A 17,693-nucleotide genomic window follows, 5' to 3' on the forward strand; every position below is an offset into this window, starting at 1 on the left:
GTTTGCGCAATGGAATTGACATTTAAACCCAAACCCACTGGGTTAATCCGGTTAAGTGTAAGCGGGGTATAAAGTACGCATAAAATGAATCGAGGCAAAATGTTTTACAGTGGAAATGAAATTGATCAGTTTTGGGTGGATGTGGGGAAGACTATAGTTTAAGTTGTCACCAAACAACTTCATCAGTTCCTTTTGCCACGAACTCTGCATCGATAAACATGTGATAAATTTAATATCCATTGTAAAACATTTTATTGTTATTCAAATGTTTGAACACAATAAAATATGGACCCTTTTGACATATTTTTCACTTTATGTGATTCATAGACTACTTAGTTTGGCAACGCAAGATGCGAACAACCCTTTCTGCGGCGAGAGATGAGCCACAATATGGACTCGAGCTGAAAAAAACACAAAGATGTAAAATTCAGCAGTTCAACAGTAAAAAACGCCAACAACTGTAAAATTACAGATAAGAGAAAATCATGCAATTAAAATGAGTAAAAAGACGGAAATTTTTGTCAGATTCAATCAATATCAGTGTTTTGAACCTTCAGCTATTAATTTAATTGTAAAAAAGTATAATGGGTCGATTCCGTTTTGCGACGCGAGTCATGTCGTCTCTGCGACAAAATTTAAAAATTGTACTACGTAAAGCGGTAGAAAGTAATGGCCGACAACAAGTTATCGACGATGTAGTGGAGCGTTTTTTTGTTTTGATTTGAATAAATTAGAAAAAAAAAAAACAAGTAAAAAAGTATCAGTCGGCTTTGCAGACAGAGATATACCCTCAGCCTGTATAAATTGAAACAATTTTTTCCCAAAAAACTTATGTATTTAGGGGTTTTTAAAAATGTTGGTCGTTTGTACCAACAAAAATGTTGATTAGGATTTAAGATCAAAAGTTTTGAGGAGGAGATATTAAAAGGAATGGATCGACATTGACTATTATGGAAGTGGATCTCCAGCCACTACATATGACGCCATAGGGGGTTTTTACACCCTTCGGGCTTTTTGCTCAAGAAGTATGGACTTGCCCCTGAAAAAACTTTTACCATCATAATTGAGGCAGCGAATGCAAGTTGCTTCAACAAAAATCAAAGTGATTCGATAGCAGGTCTTAAAGTGAACTTATCCGAAATTTTGTGTGGGAAGTACCGGATGGAGTGGACAAATATAGTCCATATTTGAACCTGATATATATCTAGTAGATATATTAGGATGTGTAAAGTATGGACCAATTCGGCCACTCCCTTCAAGAGTTACCGTACGAACAAATTTTCCGAACATTTTTGAACTTTTGTGGGGGAGGTACCTGAAGGAGTGGACCGATATGACTTATCTTCGAACTTAAACTATGTTTGGACAAAATATTACTAAGGCCAACTTTTGGACCGAATCGGCAGATCCGTTCGAGAGTTATCTTGCGCTTCAACCACCTCACACGGTGTCATAGGAGATTTTTTTTTTCAACTTTCAGGTTATTTTCTCGGGAAGTATGGACTTGCCCCTAAGGAACTTGTACCGTCGTAGGGGGGCAGTGAATACAAGTTGCTAAAACAAAAATCAAAGCGATTCGTGAGATGGCCCTAAACTGAACTTTTCCGAAATTTTGTGTGGGAGGTACCCGAAGGAGTGGACCGATTGAGTCCATATTGATACCTTATCTAAGTCTGGTACACACTTTACGATGGGCAAAGTATGGACAAAATCGGTTACTCCCTTCAAGAGTTATCGTGCGCACAAATTTTCCGAACATTTTCGATCTTTTGTGGGGAGGTACCGGAAGGAGTAGACCGATATAGCCCATCTTCCAACTTAAACTAAGTTTGGGCTAAATATTACGAAAGCCAAAATTTGAACCGAATCGGTGCATCCGTTCGAGAGTTATCGTGCGCTCCAGCCAGACAGACAGACGGACGGACATTGCTCAATCGACTCCAAATTGTCTGAAACACATTTCGTCCAAACATACTTGGGGTCTAAAGCCACTATTTCGATGAGGCACATTTTGCCTGTATGAAAGTGTATATACCCTCATTAGCATAAATGCTGAGGGTATAAATATCAGAGCAAGTTGTACACAAAAGTTATAGTTTTCTAAAATGATAAGCTCAGTGGAACCATTTTTTGATCTATCAGACGACACTTAAGAAATAAATCGAATTTGTTGTGAGTATGTTTGGTTTTCAACATTCATCAAAATAATTGATAATTTTTAGGTTTAAAGCATTGATGGCCAAAAACACACATTTGCAGAGTATACATTGCCCTTGTGTGAGTATAAAAAATCCGAACGACCAACATTAGTATTACACTCGAGGTCTACAGAAGGTCGGCCATTCAGAGTACTGTTAACAACATTTGACAACAAACATAATAGATTTTACATTATTGTGATTTTATCGGTCTATTCCGTATTGCAACGCGAGTCGTGTCGCGTTGCCAGTTGCAATTTTTCCATTACGTATGGCAAAAATCGCCCGACGACGTCAAATTTTGTCGCCATTAAGTTCATTTCCCGGCGATAACTTTTTGGCGAAACTAAAGCCACTTTTGATGAGGTGTGGAAGGATGTTGTGGAGCAATTAAATTGTTGTGTGCGTACACCAGATGTATGGCACAGAGTATGGACTCATTTTAAATCCAAACTAAAGAAAAAATGTCTTAAAATAAGAACACTACAGCTACAGGAGGTGGACCATTACAAGAAATATCTTTGTCGTCGATGGAGCAAGCGGTAGCAGACTTACTGCAAATTAATATGGTTTCAAATCCTGCAGGTGCAATCGACGGAATTGAAGAGACATGGGATGATAATAACAGTGAAATTGGAGAATCTGCTGAGGTAGAAATGCATCCGACAACGCCCGGGAATTTTGTCTTCTGTTAATATGGAAACAATCCAAATTTTACACAGTTTTTCCTCTATTAATTCCAGAACTTCACTTAATATCTTTGACAATGTGGGCTGAACTATCCCGTGGTTAATGTCATTGCCATGGGATTTTTGAAAGCTTCCTTCTGCAAAAAATCTTAAACAGCACACACTTTAAAGAGCGGCTGTATTGCTGTTGATCTGTGGGTTTTTTGAAGTAATTTTTAATGCCTCTACTATATAAATAACAGCGTCTTTTGGAAACCGAAAATACTCTTTAAACCTAAAACATTAACAATTATTTTGATGAATATTGGAAACCAAACATACTCGTACTCACAATACTGATGGCAATTATAAAGCATTCGATTTATCTCTTAAGTCTCGCCTGATAGATGCTACGTTAACTATATTTTCTTCACTATCATCAAAAAATAGTTCCACTGAGCTTATCATTTTAGATAACTATAACTTTTGTGTACAACTTACTCTGATATTTTTTCTGATTTATTCAAATCAAAACAAAACAAGTAAAAAAGTATCTGTCGGCTTTGCCGACAGAGATATACCCTCAGCCTGTATATATTGGAACAATTTTGTCCCAAAAAACGTATGTATTTAGGGTTTTTTTTAATTTGGAGAATTTGAACCGACAAAAATGTTCATTAGGATTAGAGATCAAAAGTTTTGCGGAGCAGATACTAAAATCAATGGATCTACATTGACCATTATGGAAGTGGATCTCCAGCCACTACATATGGTGCCATAGGGTTTTTTTGCAACTTTCGGGCTGTTTTATCAAGAAGTGTGGACTTGCCCCTGAAAAAACGTTTACCATCGTAATTGAGGCTGTGAATGCAAGTTGCTTCAACAAAAATCAAAGTGATTCGATAGCAGGTCTTAAAGTGAACTTATCCGAAATTTTGTGTGGGAGGTACCCGAAGGAGTAGGCCGATTGTGTCTATATTGAAACATTATCTAAGTCTGGTACACATTTTACGATGAGCAAAGTATGGACCAAGTCGGTTACTCCCTTCAAGAGTTATCGTGCGCACAAATTCTCCGAACATTTTCGAACTTTTGTGGGGGAAGTACCGGAAGGAGTGGACCGATATAACCCATCTTCGAACTTAAACTAAGTTTGGGCAAAATATTACGAAAGCCAAAATTTTAACCGAATCGGTTCGTCCGGTCGAGAGTTATAGTGCGCTCCAGCCAGCCAGACAGACGGACGGACATTGCTCAATCGACTCCAAATTGTCTGAAACACATTTCGTCCAAACATACTTGGGGTCTAAAACCATTATTTCGATGAGGCACATTTTGCCCGTATGAAAGTGTATGCATAAATGCTGAGGGTATAATAATAAAAACGATCAAACGTATAACATTTTTTACTAAAATACATGGTGCCGACTATTGGAACATGTGATGCCGACTATTGGAAAATGGTGCCGAGTACTAGCACAAAAACACTATTTTATGAAATTTCACAAGTTTTATAAGAAATTATTCAAAATTTGTCATCGAAAAGTAAACTAAATTTCGAAGCAAATAAGCTTTATTTCATTGCAATTGGAAAAATTTACTGAGAATGACAATGGATTGAAGTTAGGAAAAACGTTAAAGTGCCGACTATTGGTACACTTATCCTATATTTTTTTATTTTAATTGCTAAAACCAATAACTTAAATAAAACTGCCACGTTAACGAGTTTCCGGATAATCGAGACTATACTGTATTTACTCTTGATAGCCGGAAACAAGTTCAATGTCGTGCAGTGAAAGCAACAAACTTTTGCCAACAGAGGCGTTACTTTATTCACAGGTAGGTAGGTATATTTTAAAGGAACATCGGCTTCAAAATGTAACAATGGCGGAATGGCATGAAGACACGCAATAGAGTTGTTGTATTTAAATGACGTTGTGTTTCATCTGTTTATATGTACGAGGGCTACAAGAAAAGTTTATGTCCTTATAATGAATACGTCATCAACATCAAAACTAGTATGTATGTTTGTTTACTAAAGTATTCTCTAGTAAGCGCTCAAACCAATTGTTGAGGTACTTTTTCCACTCCGAATGAGACATCTCCAAATGGTTTTTAACGCTTAAACAGCACCATCTGGCGACTAACATGGTTGACCACACCATTTTTCTTGATACGAGGCAAACAAATGAAGTCATTGGGTGTCAAGTCAGACTATACGGCGGAAGGCCCATCAAGTCCACGTTTTGTCCGATCGAAAAGGCGCTGGTTTGAATGGATGTGTGAGAGCTCGCGTTGTCATTGTGCACAATGATTCGTCTTTTCTTGTTCGTTTTTCGAATTTCTCCGAAGACTTCAAGCAAACAAATTGTGATGTACCACTCAGAATTGAACCTCCTACGTTGTAGCAATAAGTCGCCTCATGACCAGTTTTGCCGAAGAAACAAACGACTATTTGCTTTAGTGTAATTTTATCGCGTTTATTCTGGCTTGGTTAATTGAAATATAATATCCACTACTATTTCAATATACCAAGCCAATAAATATTGTAGAATAATCTACATACATATATAAATAAAAATCAAATGTCGTTCGTTGGTAATGGCATCAGTTGAGAACGGCTGGACCGATTTTAAGCTTTTCTACAAAAACTACAGAACTGCTTTTCCTGAAATTGTCATGGGATGTACAGGGATGGCCCCCGGTGATAATAGGCTACATACATATTTTGTTAAATTTCGGAAGGGGCGGGGTACTTCCCATATACCCCATTTCTTTAAAAATGCTATATTTACAATAATTACGAATGGAAATTAATTTGGGCGGGGTACTTCCCTTTGCTATAATTAAAAAAACGCCATATCATTATGAATAAAAATCAAATGCCGTCATAACGCAACTAAAACGCCCTATAATGTATAAACATAGAGCTTTTTTGTCGAGTTAACCTTGTTTGTGAGGATTTATTTGACATATAACCAATGGAATTGACATTTGAAATTCAGTGAGTTTATTAAATCCGGTTATATATAAACGTACTATTAGGTTTTTATGGAAAGAACATTTTACCACGACCACTTTCTTAAATTTTTAATTTAATTTTTTTCTACAAAAACAACTGAACCTATTTTCCTGAAATTGTCATTGAATCTACAGGAATGGCCCCCGAAAACAGGCTACATATTTTATTGAATTCCAGAGGGGCGGGATACCTCCCCTACGCAATATGTTTAAAAACGCTATATTTGCAAAATCTACGAATGTATCGCTTTAAAAATTTACGAATTAATCTACAATCTAGGTACTTCTTTGGGTCCTAGAGACCCGACCGCGCCTGCTTTTTTTTAAATATGTTATATCTCCAATACTACTGGACCGATTTCCATGAAATTTGCAGCAAAAGCCCAAGGTTTGCCGTTGTTATATATATTTTATGAATTTCGGAGGAGGTGAAGTACTTTCCCCTCGCCTTTCTTTTAAACTCCTGTATGTACAGTCTGTCGCAAAAATTAGTATACACCGTTGAATCCAAAATGTATTAGGGATAAATATCACTATAACTTATTGAAAACAACAAACAATTAGTTTTATTTGATAGACAAGAAGGTTGTCTTCCGTAATAACAATTAAAAGTGCGCAATATTTGCATACATTAGCAAATGTACGGTTCGAATCCCAAAAAGACCAAAATTTATGTCGCAAAAGTTAGTATACAACGGAGAATCCTCGTGGAACTGTGTAAAAAATTCTTGATATTTTTTAACAAAATGAAAATAAATCTGTACTTAAGATCATAAAGAGTATATTAATTGGTTTTAATGGCAGTTATAGTACTTAAAGTGACAAGTCCAACGTACACTGGATCGTAAAATGCAGAAAAATGGTCAACTACAAATACAACAACTGTAGCGACAAAATTCCGGGTGTTATATCCTGTTTATGAATTCTAAAGCCATGAAATGCTCAGAAAAATTCTAAGGTTTCAATATGGGGTGATCTTGATCGAGTTTCGGCTTATCCTGTTTGTAAAAACAGGAATTTCTTGAAGGAAACCCATGCTTTGAGGCCATTGTCCTTTTGAAACATGTAATAATCCTTAATCCTTACACATAAGGACTTTCCTTTTGAGTTAATTTTCCACAAATGTTGCCCCTTTTCATATTCCCACCAAAAGTAAATAGTAGGAGAACCTCAAGGTCCGTTGTAAGTCCTACAGTTATACTGGCCTACCGGCCTTTAGCAGTATCGGAGATGCTTCTCGTGTCCTTAGTGTCTAATGTACTACTAATGTCTAATGAATTTTAAATGATCCATTTATTTGTATTTTGGTCCTAAGTGAAGCGAACACAGCTTTACAGAACGTTTTTGCACAATCCATGCGTTATAACAGCAGAGAAAGCTCTGTATTAAAATTTTAAATTAGCTATCATATCCTTCTGTGGTGGTGGAGTATCACTGTAGGGCTTACACCAGAACTTGAGGTTCTCCTACTATTTATTTTTGGTGGGAATGTGAAAAGGGACATAATTTGTGAAAAAATTAACTGAAAAGGAAAGTCCTTATGTGTAAGGATTAAGGATTATTACATGTTTTAAAAGGACAACGGCCTCAAAAGTGTGGGTTTCCTTCAAGAAATTCCCGTTTCTTCAAAAAGGACAAGTCGAAACTCGATCGAGATCACCCGATATTCAAAATTTAGAGCTTTTCTGAGCATTTCATGGCTTTAAAATTCATAAACAGGACATAACACCCGGAATTTTGTCGCTACAGTTGTTGTATTTGTAGATTACCATTTTTTGTGGATTTTACGTTGGACTTGTCACTATAAGTACTATAACTGCCATTAAAACAAATTAATATACTCTTTATGATCTTAAGTACAGATTTAGTTTAATTTTTTTCAAAAATATCAAGAATTTTTTTACACAGTTCCACGAGGATTCTCCGTTGTATACTAACTTTTGCGACATAAATTTTGGTATTTTTGGGATTCGAACCGTACATTTGCTAATGTATGCAAATATTGCGCTCTTTTAATTGTTATTACGGAAGATAACCTTCTTGTCTATCAAATAAAACTAATTGTTTGTTGTTTTCAATAAGTTATAGTGATATTTATCCCTAATACATTTTGGTTTCAACGGTGTATACTAATTTTTGCGACAGACTGTATGTGACATGTGACGTATGTATGTATAAGCCAAACTTATGATTATATCGGTTTCAGCATAAATTTTGGGAGGCAATGGGGTTGTGTGTACCGTAGGTACATATTTGGAGCCAAAAATGCCGGACCACGCCCACTTTTTTAAATATGTTATATCTTCAAAACTGATGACCACGCCCACTCTTTTCAATACATTATTTTTTCAAAACTACTGAACCTAATTCATGCAATTTTCAGAAAATTTTCAGGAATGCCCCGTGGTCCAAACTTCTATATATTTGTAGACGAATTTCGGGGCCCTATTGTTCTATAATCGCTATATTTGCTAAAATTATGAGAGCATCGGCCTGCAAATTAATTTTCGAGACAACGGTGGTTGCTCCCCCGATCAAGAAAAAGGATATATTTACAAATTTCACTGATTTAGGATAAAGACATGGGACATGGACAATCATAAACCCTAAACAGCATCAATTAACGAAAAAATCCGACAAAGTCGAGAAAAGAAAGGTTACAGATAAATTTAAAATCCTCCTCGGTTTGACAATGAACCGAAGATGTGAGGTAGAAAATACCTATTTTTGAATTGTCAATTGTCCATAAAAAGTTATCATTAAAACTCATTACGACGGGCCAGCAACGCGGACCGGGGTCTGCCACTACATAATAGATTTTCACATATCTGTGCGTTAGGCGACTCAAAACGGACCGACTGTACCGCGGCCTTAATTACCTTTTGTATATAACAATGTACTAAAGCAAATGTTTTTGGTGTAGCAAATGAGAATTTTTTTAATTTCCCAAAAATCACCACTCCACTGTAAACTAAAGGAACATCTTCTTAATGGAATTGGTTCAAAATGGCAAATTTAACTCTGATTGATATCTACGGCGGCACCTAAAAGTGTTATTTTTTGACATGAACACGCAACATTTTCGGTATTAATAACGTCATTTAGAAATCGGAGAAACACCTTGTTTACACTTGTTGCATCCGAAATCATGGCAACGCCAAACAACGGTGTAATTTGGACCTTAAGCTGTATGCGGTTACTAAGGATTTTCGGTTGTCAAACAAATCACTGTTTACTTTTTATTTTGATTGCGAAAATATCGACCAAACTGATTTGGAATAAAAACGACAGAACGGATGAGTACAACGTGAACTTGCAATCGAAACAGATTAGTCCAATTGAAAACGGCAAAAGGGCAGGATTCTAACAATTATTAAGTCTCTGGAAGTAGTCATAACAAAATATGGATGACAAGACCATAGATTCCATATTTGCAGGCTCCTTGGAGTCACTGCCTCCGGTCAGTTCGAAAATTGTGCGAATTTTTACTAGTTCCACGTTTACGGGTGTGTTTGTATTGTTTGGTGTGTGTGTGTCTTATTATATAATTTATTAATCGAATTTTTAATAATCCGAAAGATACCACAATGGAAAGGAATTCGTTAATGGCCAAATGCTATCCTAGAATTAAGGATTACTGTCGCGAGAAACATGGTTTGGAATTTCAGGTATTTACTTGCATATAAGTTGGATATGTTACAACATGACTTTGCATAACATCAAGGTTAATGTCAAATTGTGGTTGTTGTTGTTTGTTGATAGGTAGTGGATATGCGTTGGGGTGTTCGTGATGAAGCCACTGATGATCACATGACCACAGAACTTTGTATGCGTGAAATTAAGAATTGTCAGCGTCTGTCAATGGGTCCGAATTTCGTAGTATTTTTGGGTCAAAAATATGGCTATCGTCCAATACCGACATATATCCTATCGTCCGAATTGCAATTGATTTGTGAGGAGCTAACATCAATGGGTGTGGATCGTGCCCTGTTGGACTTGTGGTATAAGAAAGACAGCAATGCAGTGCCCCCGATTTCAGTTCTGCAGCCAATATCGTCGATCCTCATCAATTTCAATAACAAACGTGTTCCAAAACTACAAGCAGAGGATCAGGCAATATGGTGGGATACCTTGGGGAAAATGCAGAAATTACTTCGAAAAGCAGCGGCATCTTTGGGAGCAAGTGGCAAAATGGACAAAGATGCAGTACATAATTATTTTATGTCAGGTACATTTTGTGTGTGTGTGTTTTTTTTTCTTGGCCAAATATTGGACAACATTGCGACAGACATTCTTTGTAGTCCGTCCACACCATAACATTACAATTTTCAAAGTCAATTTCCTATTAAAATAACTTCTGTCCAATCCCCAACAATCTTCCATTTCTTTTCTCCGCAGTTACTGAACGTGAAGTCATTAATGGCGTTCTAAATGTTAAAAATACAAAAAACCATTGCTTGGCCTATGTCCGTTACATTAACAACATTAATTTGCAAAATCTTAAGAAGGCCTCCCTTTTTGTCGACATCATAAATCGCAGCTTAGATACCGAGTCCGCAAAGTTGTTGGGCGATTTGAGAGACAACCGTTTGCCGGCAAAAATTGAGTCGAGCAATATGCAAAAATACACTGTCGAATGGATCGGGCGCGAGGGTCTCGACATTGAGACCCACGAAGAGTACTTGAATCATTTCATTTCGCATTTCTACAAGAACATCGTCAAACTGGTTGATCGAGCTATGCGCAAGGAAGACTCCAGCGCACAGGGACAGATAGTCACTGAAATCCTTCAGCATTTGCACGCTTGCAATAATTCGGTTAAGGTCTTCTATGGACGTGAAGAAAGTCTAGAAAAAATTAAGCGTTATATGCTGGAGGATTCAGATAAACCACTTGTCCTTTATGGCGAAGGAGGTTGTGGCAAGACCTCACTCTTGGCTAAGACTGCAGCATTGGTTGCTGGCGAGTGGTTTGTAGATAAACGACCCGTTAACATAATACGTTTTCTGGGTACCACACCCGATTCGAGTGCATTGACCCCCACGCTTATATCGATTTGTCAGCAGGTAGGTAAGGCCGCCAAAGGCCATTGCGCTTCAAATGATGAGGACTATCCGAATGGTCCTCCACATCGTCTACAATTGCTCAATTCCTCTTTATAGATATCCTATAACTATATGCTACCTTTCGAGAACATACCGGACGATTTAGTACCTTTAACAGCACACTTTAAGCAATTACTAACTTATGCAAATCCGAATCAACCCCTAACCCTGTATTTGGATTCTGTAGATCAGTTAACGGGTACACAAGACTCAAATAATGTTTCATGGATACCAACTCGTTTACCGCCCCACTGCAAGGTAAGTATAACGCAGACGGAAGAGATAAAAACCCAAAAAAGAAATTATCATTCGGTTCTAATAAGTTTTTCCAAATTGCTTGAACTGTGACTGCTAAATTTTATTCGAGAATAATGTTTCAAAATTTAAGTGCCACGGCCCCAATCTAAAAAACAGCGGAAGTAAAGTGCGTTTATATGCATACTTCCGACGACAATTGGCGCCCAATAACAATCATTTATTTGTTCGCATGTAAGCGTACTCTACTCCGCAGCATTTAATCGTAAACTACCTTTTAATGTTCTTTTCAATGCACGAACTTGATGGCATTCCTTCAAAAACACAACAGATCGTTATATCCTGTGCAAATGAAGAAAGCAATCCCGTCGTCTCCCGAGAGTACCATGTCTTGCGAAAAATGATCGACATAGAAGATAACTTCATTGAGGTGACCGCATTGGGCGAAGATCTGGCAATGAATGTTATCAGAATGTGGATGAAGACAGCCTGCCGAGATCTGAATAATTACCAGTGGCGATTGGTGGCAAATGCCATAAGTAAATGTTCTCTTCCGATCTTTGTGAAATTGGTGTTCGCCGAAATATGTCGTTGGCGTTCGTATACAAGGCCTCAGGAAACACATTTGGCAAACAATGTCATGGACTCGATTATGTTACTGTTCGAAAGGGTTGAGAAACAACATGGACGTATATTGGTATTCCACGCATTGGCTTATATAACCGCCTCGAAATCGGGTCTGTCCGAAAGTGAATTGGAGGATTTGATATCACTGGACGACAAAGTACTCGACGATGTATATCAGTATCATTTGCCGCCGGTAAGACGTATACCGCCCCTATTGTGGACACGAATACGCAATGACTTGCCCAACTACCTAAGCGAACGTGAAGCTGATGGAGTCAATGTCATGAACTGGTATCATAGGCAGTTCCGTGATACGGCCAAGGAACGTTATTTCAAAAACATGAACATGGCCATGTATTTCCACTCAATGATTGCAGATTACTACCTAGGTATTTGGGGCGGAGGAGTGCCAAAACCATTTAAATTTACCGAAATCCAGAGACATCGTTTTGGTCTCACTGAAAAGGAGGGTGCTGCCGATCGTAAAGTACCCATTCAGCCATTGGTCTTCACCAGTAAAGACGGCAGCGCTAAAAGATACAATCTTCGCAAGGTATTGCAATTGAGATTTCTCTATATCTTCAAAATTCTCTAGAAATTATCCTCTTTTTTGTGATATTACAGTTTGGTGAACTTCCCTTTCACTTTGTACGTTCACGCCGCTTCAAGGACTTGTTCGAACATGTTCTCTTCAACTATGAATGGTTGCATGCTAAATTGTCCAGCTGTCCCCTGCAAGCTGTGTTGGCCGACTTTGAAGACGCTTCATGCAATACAGAGGACAAAGAAGCTAAAAGAGAACTAATGTTGGTGGCCGATGCCCTTAGATTGGGTGGTGCCATATTGGCTGTCTATCCTAATATGTTAGCCCCGCAGCTGATTGGACGTCTTTTGCCTGAAATTGGAGGCAATACAAACATTAAAATGCTACTCAGGGCTTGTGACCAAAGTGGTCCAAAGGACTGTGCTTTAATTCCGGTAAATCATTGTCTTCACACCCCCGGCGGTCCTCTAAAGGTAAGCACCACTCCACAGCCAGTAAATCATATTTGAAACATTCCAAACAAGTGTCTATTCCATTCTATATTCCATTATTCATAGTACTCTCTGGAAGGTCATCAGTTTGCAGTTTTTGGGTTCACATTGACAAGTGACATGCGTTATATGGTCTCAATTTCTACGCACTTCATAACATTCGATTTATCAACATCAGATCTAACGAGGGATGTTAATCCTGGCATTGAAGGTATAATGCAGCAACTTGTTTTAAGTCCCGATAACAAATGGGCTGCGGCTTATTCAAATAACAACCAGACAGTATTGCTTAATATGCTCTCCAGTGAATTTGTGGTCATAGACTCGCCTTTCGATGAAAACGATGGATCACTAAGTAGCTTGTATTTAATAAATCAGAGGTAAGTAGTCACCGGAATAATGGACTTTTGACTTTTAGCTTCATTGAATACGTTTGCAGTCTATTCATAACGTGTAAACTGAAGTGGGCGCAATATGATATGCGGGGCAATCTGGTAGATATCTTTACGGTGCCTGGTGATTGCGCAGGATGGGAAATTTTAAATATGGAATTTACGACTCCCACAGATTACAATGTAACTTTTTGGTCGGGATCGATTAATGAAACCCGCATTCGATTCGAGTCTTGTCGCAGGGGAGAGTTCTATACAGAATCATTAAAGTTCTATAGTGCCATGACCCTAAACAAAACAAGGGATCGACTCTATGGCTGTGCAAATGAAGATAACTTCGAAGTTAGTGTATTTCGCTTTGTTGACTCCTCGGATGATAATCAGACTATAGAATGGGCGTTAGAGGAAACATTGCCTCGTTATGAAAACGATGAAAAGGAAATGTTATTACAGTTGCGATTAGACCAAAAGGATCGTATGCTCTTGGGTACGGCCGGTAAAGGCTTTGTCATATGGGATTTTGGAGATCAGGATGGCAATAGGCTTAGTGACTCTGCAATGTATCTGCCATTGCCCCATGGAGTTCGGAATATCACAACAAAAATAATGCAATCCAACTCAATTATGGTCAGTTCGAAAATGGACTATGCCGTCGCTGGAGTGCGCAAGAATCTATACGTTTGGTGTTTGCAAAGCCTACAGCTGGCTAAAGTATTGGATGCTCATTTCGGTCGCATTATACAACTGGAAGCCCTTACAATTGGTAATTGGAATAATGTTGTGACCTCCTCTATCGATAGATCAGTTAAAGTTTGGAATATAAATAATATCTTCGAGAAGGTGCATGTCATTGACAGGCATGAATTACAGATCGATGATATAAGGTATTTACTCAATCCATTCAAATTGGCAAGAAGTTAAGCTAAATGTCATATTTTTTCTTTTTAAAAGCCTCTCGGAAGTCGACTTGGCGGTGACAGTAACACGAAGTTGTGTTGGTGTTTGGGAAACTAGAACAGGCCGACTCATCACGAAATTAGCGGATAGCCCATTGGGCGCCATCGTTACACATGCCGAAATTACACCCGATGGTCGCTATATTGTTTCGTCCGAAACTGGCAAATTTCTTATATGGAATCGTGTTTCCGAACAGGTAATATACCGCGATGACCAGCCCGGTATTCAACAAATCACATTCATGGACTACGGTTACAAGGTAATGACGGTATCATGTCCGAATATAAATCAAAAAGAATATAAAGAAGGAGAAGAAAGTAGTCGGTTAATGGCAATAACTACAGTTAGATCCGTACCTGGTAAGTTCATCCATCCATTAACACAATTCCCAGTATGTACGTGGGCCTGAATTCAATGCAAATTTGTATTTCTCGTTTAGAGGGTTCTATCCTATTCCGTTTCGAGTATCCAATTCGTATGGTGCCTGGTCTATCATTTCGCCAGTCCGTTATCTCAGCTGATGGAGCTTACATTATTGCATGTTCCGTGGATAAATCGAACAAAGATTGCCTCGCAGTATACAGTGCCACCAACGGTTCGTTCGTTTCGAAAGTACTCCTCAAAGGATGCAGTGTCAAGGAGGTCATTTCTCTTGTCCCTATGCCGCACAAGGCATCCCAAGTTGCGGTAATAAGCAGTGAGAAGGGAAATATTATCGACATTAAGAGCAAGAAAAACATTCGATCTATACCGAAATGGGGTGGTAGCATAACCAAAGACGGCAAATGTGGCTTGTATGCGCCGACACGTGGTGGTCTAGAAATGCTGGAATTACGTAAGGGCACTACGGTCAAGACATTCATACCTAAAGTTGCAGAGGGTGTATTCTCCGTGATTTGTATATTCACCGAAAACGATGAATATGTCTGTTATTATCACAGTGGGCGCAAGACAATACGTGTATTCCGAACCTCCGATACCGAAATGATTGCCAACTATCGGATGCAGGCCGAATTGACGGCAATAAAGAGTTCAAAAGATGGTCGTTGTCTTGTTTTGGGTACAGTTGATGGATGCCTCTCTACCCTAGCCATTGTGGATCCCAATAAAGAAGGTATGGTCGAGTGGCTTAATGCTCTGCCGTCACGAGATGAGAATTGGAAGGCAAAGCTGGCTAAGATGAAGGCAAAGGTAAGAGATTTGTTTTAATGAAGTCTAATGGCTGTATTATCCCTTAATATATTAAAGGTTGGTTTTAAGGCCGCTATACGAGTGGCAACGATATCATCCCGCTTTGACAATCAGAAATCAAAGCCAAAAGAGCTTAAGGACGACACAGAAGAGGCTGAAAATGCAGAATCTAACGACGAATCTTAAAGTTGATTATTGGTTAATTGTTGTTGTTATTCATGTTATATAATATTGATGTTCGAAAAAAAAATTCGTTAAATGCTTTATTATTCAGCTATTAAATAAATGCTGTTTTATTATACAACTAACACGTATGAGGGAGAATGTAGTCGATTAGTTTCTTAACCGTACGGTCAATAACCGGGTACGAAAGTACCTTTTTGAAAATAAAATCTTTAAATGTCATTAATATGGGAGATATTTACATGCAAATTTGATCAAATGAAGATCAGGTGTTAGCACTCAAATCACATACAGCAAGTAGTAACTTTCTACATTTTTAACTACGAACAATAAAGAGAAAATTAGCTAATAATAAGAACACCACAACTACACCAACTTTTACACAGTTTTTACTCTATTAACTGTTTTTGTACCCATTGATTTGTACCCATTTAAAAATAATAATATAACTCTTTGAGAATAATACAATTTTCATGCGGTTTCTTTGCCCATATTTTCAATGTAAATACAGAACAAAAAATACACTGTACACTAGGGTGGGGCGATTTGAACACCACCACGGGCGCCTGGATTTTCTGATTATTTTTATTGTACTGAGAAAAAAGTCCACTAGACCATATGTCTACGGTGAAAATTCAGCCCCCGGATTTTGACTTGAATTTTTTTCAAGGGTTTTTGGATATTTTGGCATACATGTAACAGCCAAACCACTGAGATTTTCGATCCAACACAAAGACAAAAATTGTAGCCAAACCAATAATTAAGAACTCTCTAATACATCGCAAAAGCATTAGAACGCTCCTTCAGGCAGTTATGGCCCCGAGAAAGTGCACATTTTTCGGAAAATATCGATTAATTACACTGTGCTACAAAATTTGACTCAAAGTCAGTGGGTGGAAATTTCCTTTTGGAGATCAAAGCCCTTGGCGAGTGTACTAAGAACGCAAAAGGAAATTTTCAGGATAGGTCAAGTTTCTGAGATATGGTTTGGCCAAAATGTCCTTGAAAAAAATTTCAAGTCAAAATCCGGGGGCTCGATTTTCACCGTAGACATATGGTCTAGTGGACTTTTTTGCTCAGTACAATCCCAAGAATCAGAAACTCCAGGCGCCCACTATCACTTCTTTCCTTCCATACAAATCGCCCCGGCCTACTGTACACCACATCTATTTGTCCAAAGTTCACGCAAAAACCAACAAAACGTACAGTTTGTGAAGTAATTTCGAAACGAGAAAATGAATATTTTTTTTGTATTAATTTATAAAAAATTACAGATAATTGTCATAAAAATGTAGGGCAAACATTAGAAGGACGACTTAGGTGTAGAGAATATCCCTACTCAGAGGATTATCATATGGACCAAGGGAGTACCAGGTCTTATTAGATGTAAACAGTGTCCTGTAGGTCTCACAACAGGAATTTCTTAAAAAATAAGATGTTTTACGTGTATTTTAGTTCACGAAGGGGGGCTGTCATCAATTGCATTAAGTATTACCTACAAATCGATAAAATAAGTACCAGGGCACAGTAAACGAGACCACCTATAGACCTAGGTATAGACTAACGCCTAAGGTATAGACCTATTTGACTCAAGTCGAATTAAGAGATACGGACTTTCTCTTAAACAAACCAAAATATGACACAAACATCGCTTAGCAATCCAAATGTAAGGTATTTTTTATAGTCATTTTGTAACAGACATCCAATTTTTAACTCTTTACAGCAATTTCGGAGGACTTGTCTAAGTTTTTTTTAGCTTTCATGGTAACACTGCAGCATTATTTTACCTTAACTTAGAAAAATATGGCACAGCAGTACTTCAGAGAACGCGAAATGTGTCCAATAGGTCGTAGTAAGCATTCCTGAAAATGTTCGAAATCTGTACCCCACACATTCCTATGGAACATTACTTTCCAAATATGCTGTTTCATTATAATAGTTTTAAGTAAAAAACCAACTAACATTTGGTATTGCATGAATACATGGCCGCAAAAAGGATTTTTCTCGTTAGATCCAGCAAAATTGGACAATCGATCAAAGAGAGGCTCTTGTGGATTGGTG

General features: G+C 37.9%; 1 protein-coding gene across 1 annotated transcript; it reads left to right on the plus strand.

The window, feature by feature from the left end:
* The first annotated feature begins 9,023 nt into the window (after positions 1–9,023).
* LOC141388894 (NACHT and WD repeat domain-containing protein 2) lies at positions 9,024–15,735 on the plus strand. Its single transcript, XM_073959522.1, has 12 exons — positions 9,024–9,393; positions 9,467–9,555; positions 9,650–10,115; positions 10,286–10,953; positions 11,050–11,250; positions 11,579–12,427; positions 12,499–12,891; positions 12,976–13,289; positions 13,349–14,185; positions 14,253–14,617; positions 14,698–15,449; positions 15,507–15,735. The coding sequence occupies exons 1-12, from the start codon at positions 9,291–9,293 to the stop codon at positions 15,633–15,635; spliced, it is 5,166 nt and encodes a 1,721-aa protein (XP_073815623.1). The 5' UTR covers positions 9,024–9,290; the 3' UTR covers positions 15,636–15,735.
* The last annotated feature ends 1,958 nt before the right edge of the window (positions 15,736–17,693 follow it).

Source organism: Musca autumnalis, unplaced genomic scaffold, assembly GCF_047663935.1.
Source record: "Musca autumnalis isolate F117 unplaced genomic scaffold, ASM4766393v1 scaffold_1, whole genome shotgun sequence".
In the NCBI taxonomy this organism is placed as follows: domain Eukaryota; kingdom Metazoa; phylum Arthropoda; class Insecta; order Diptera; family Muscidae; genus Musca; species Musca autumnalis.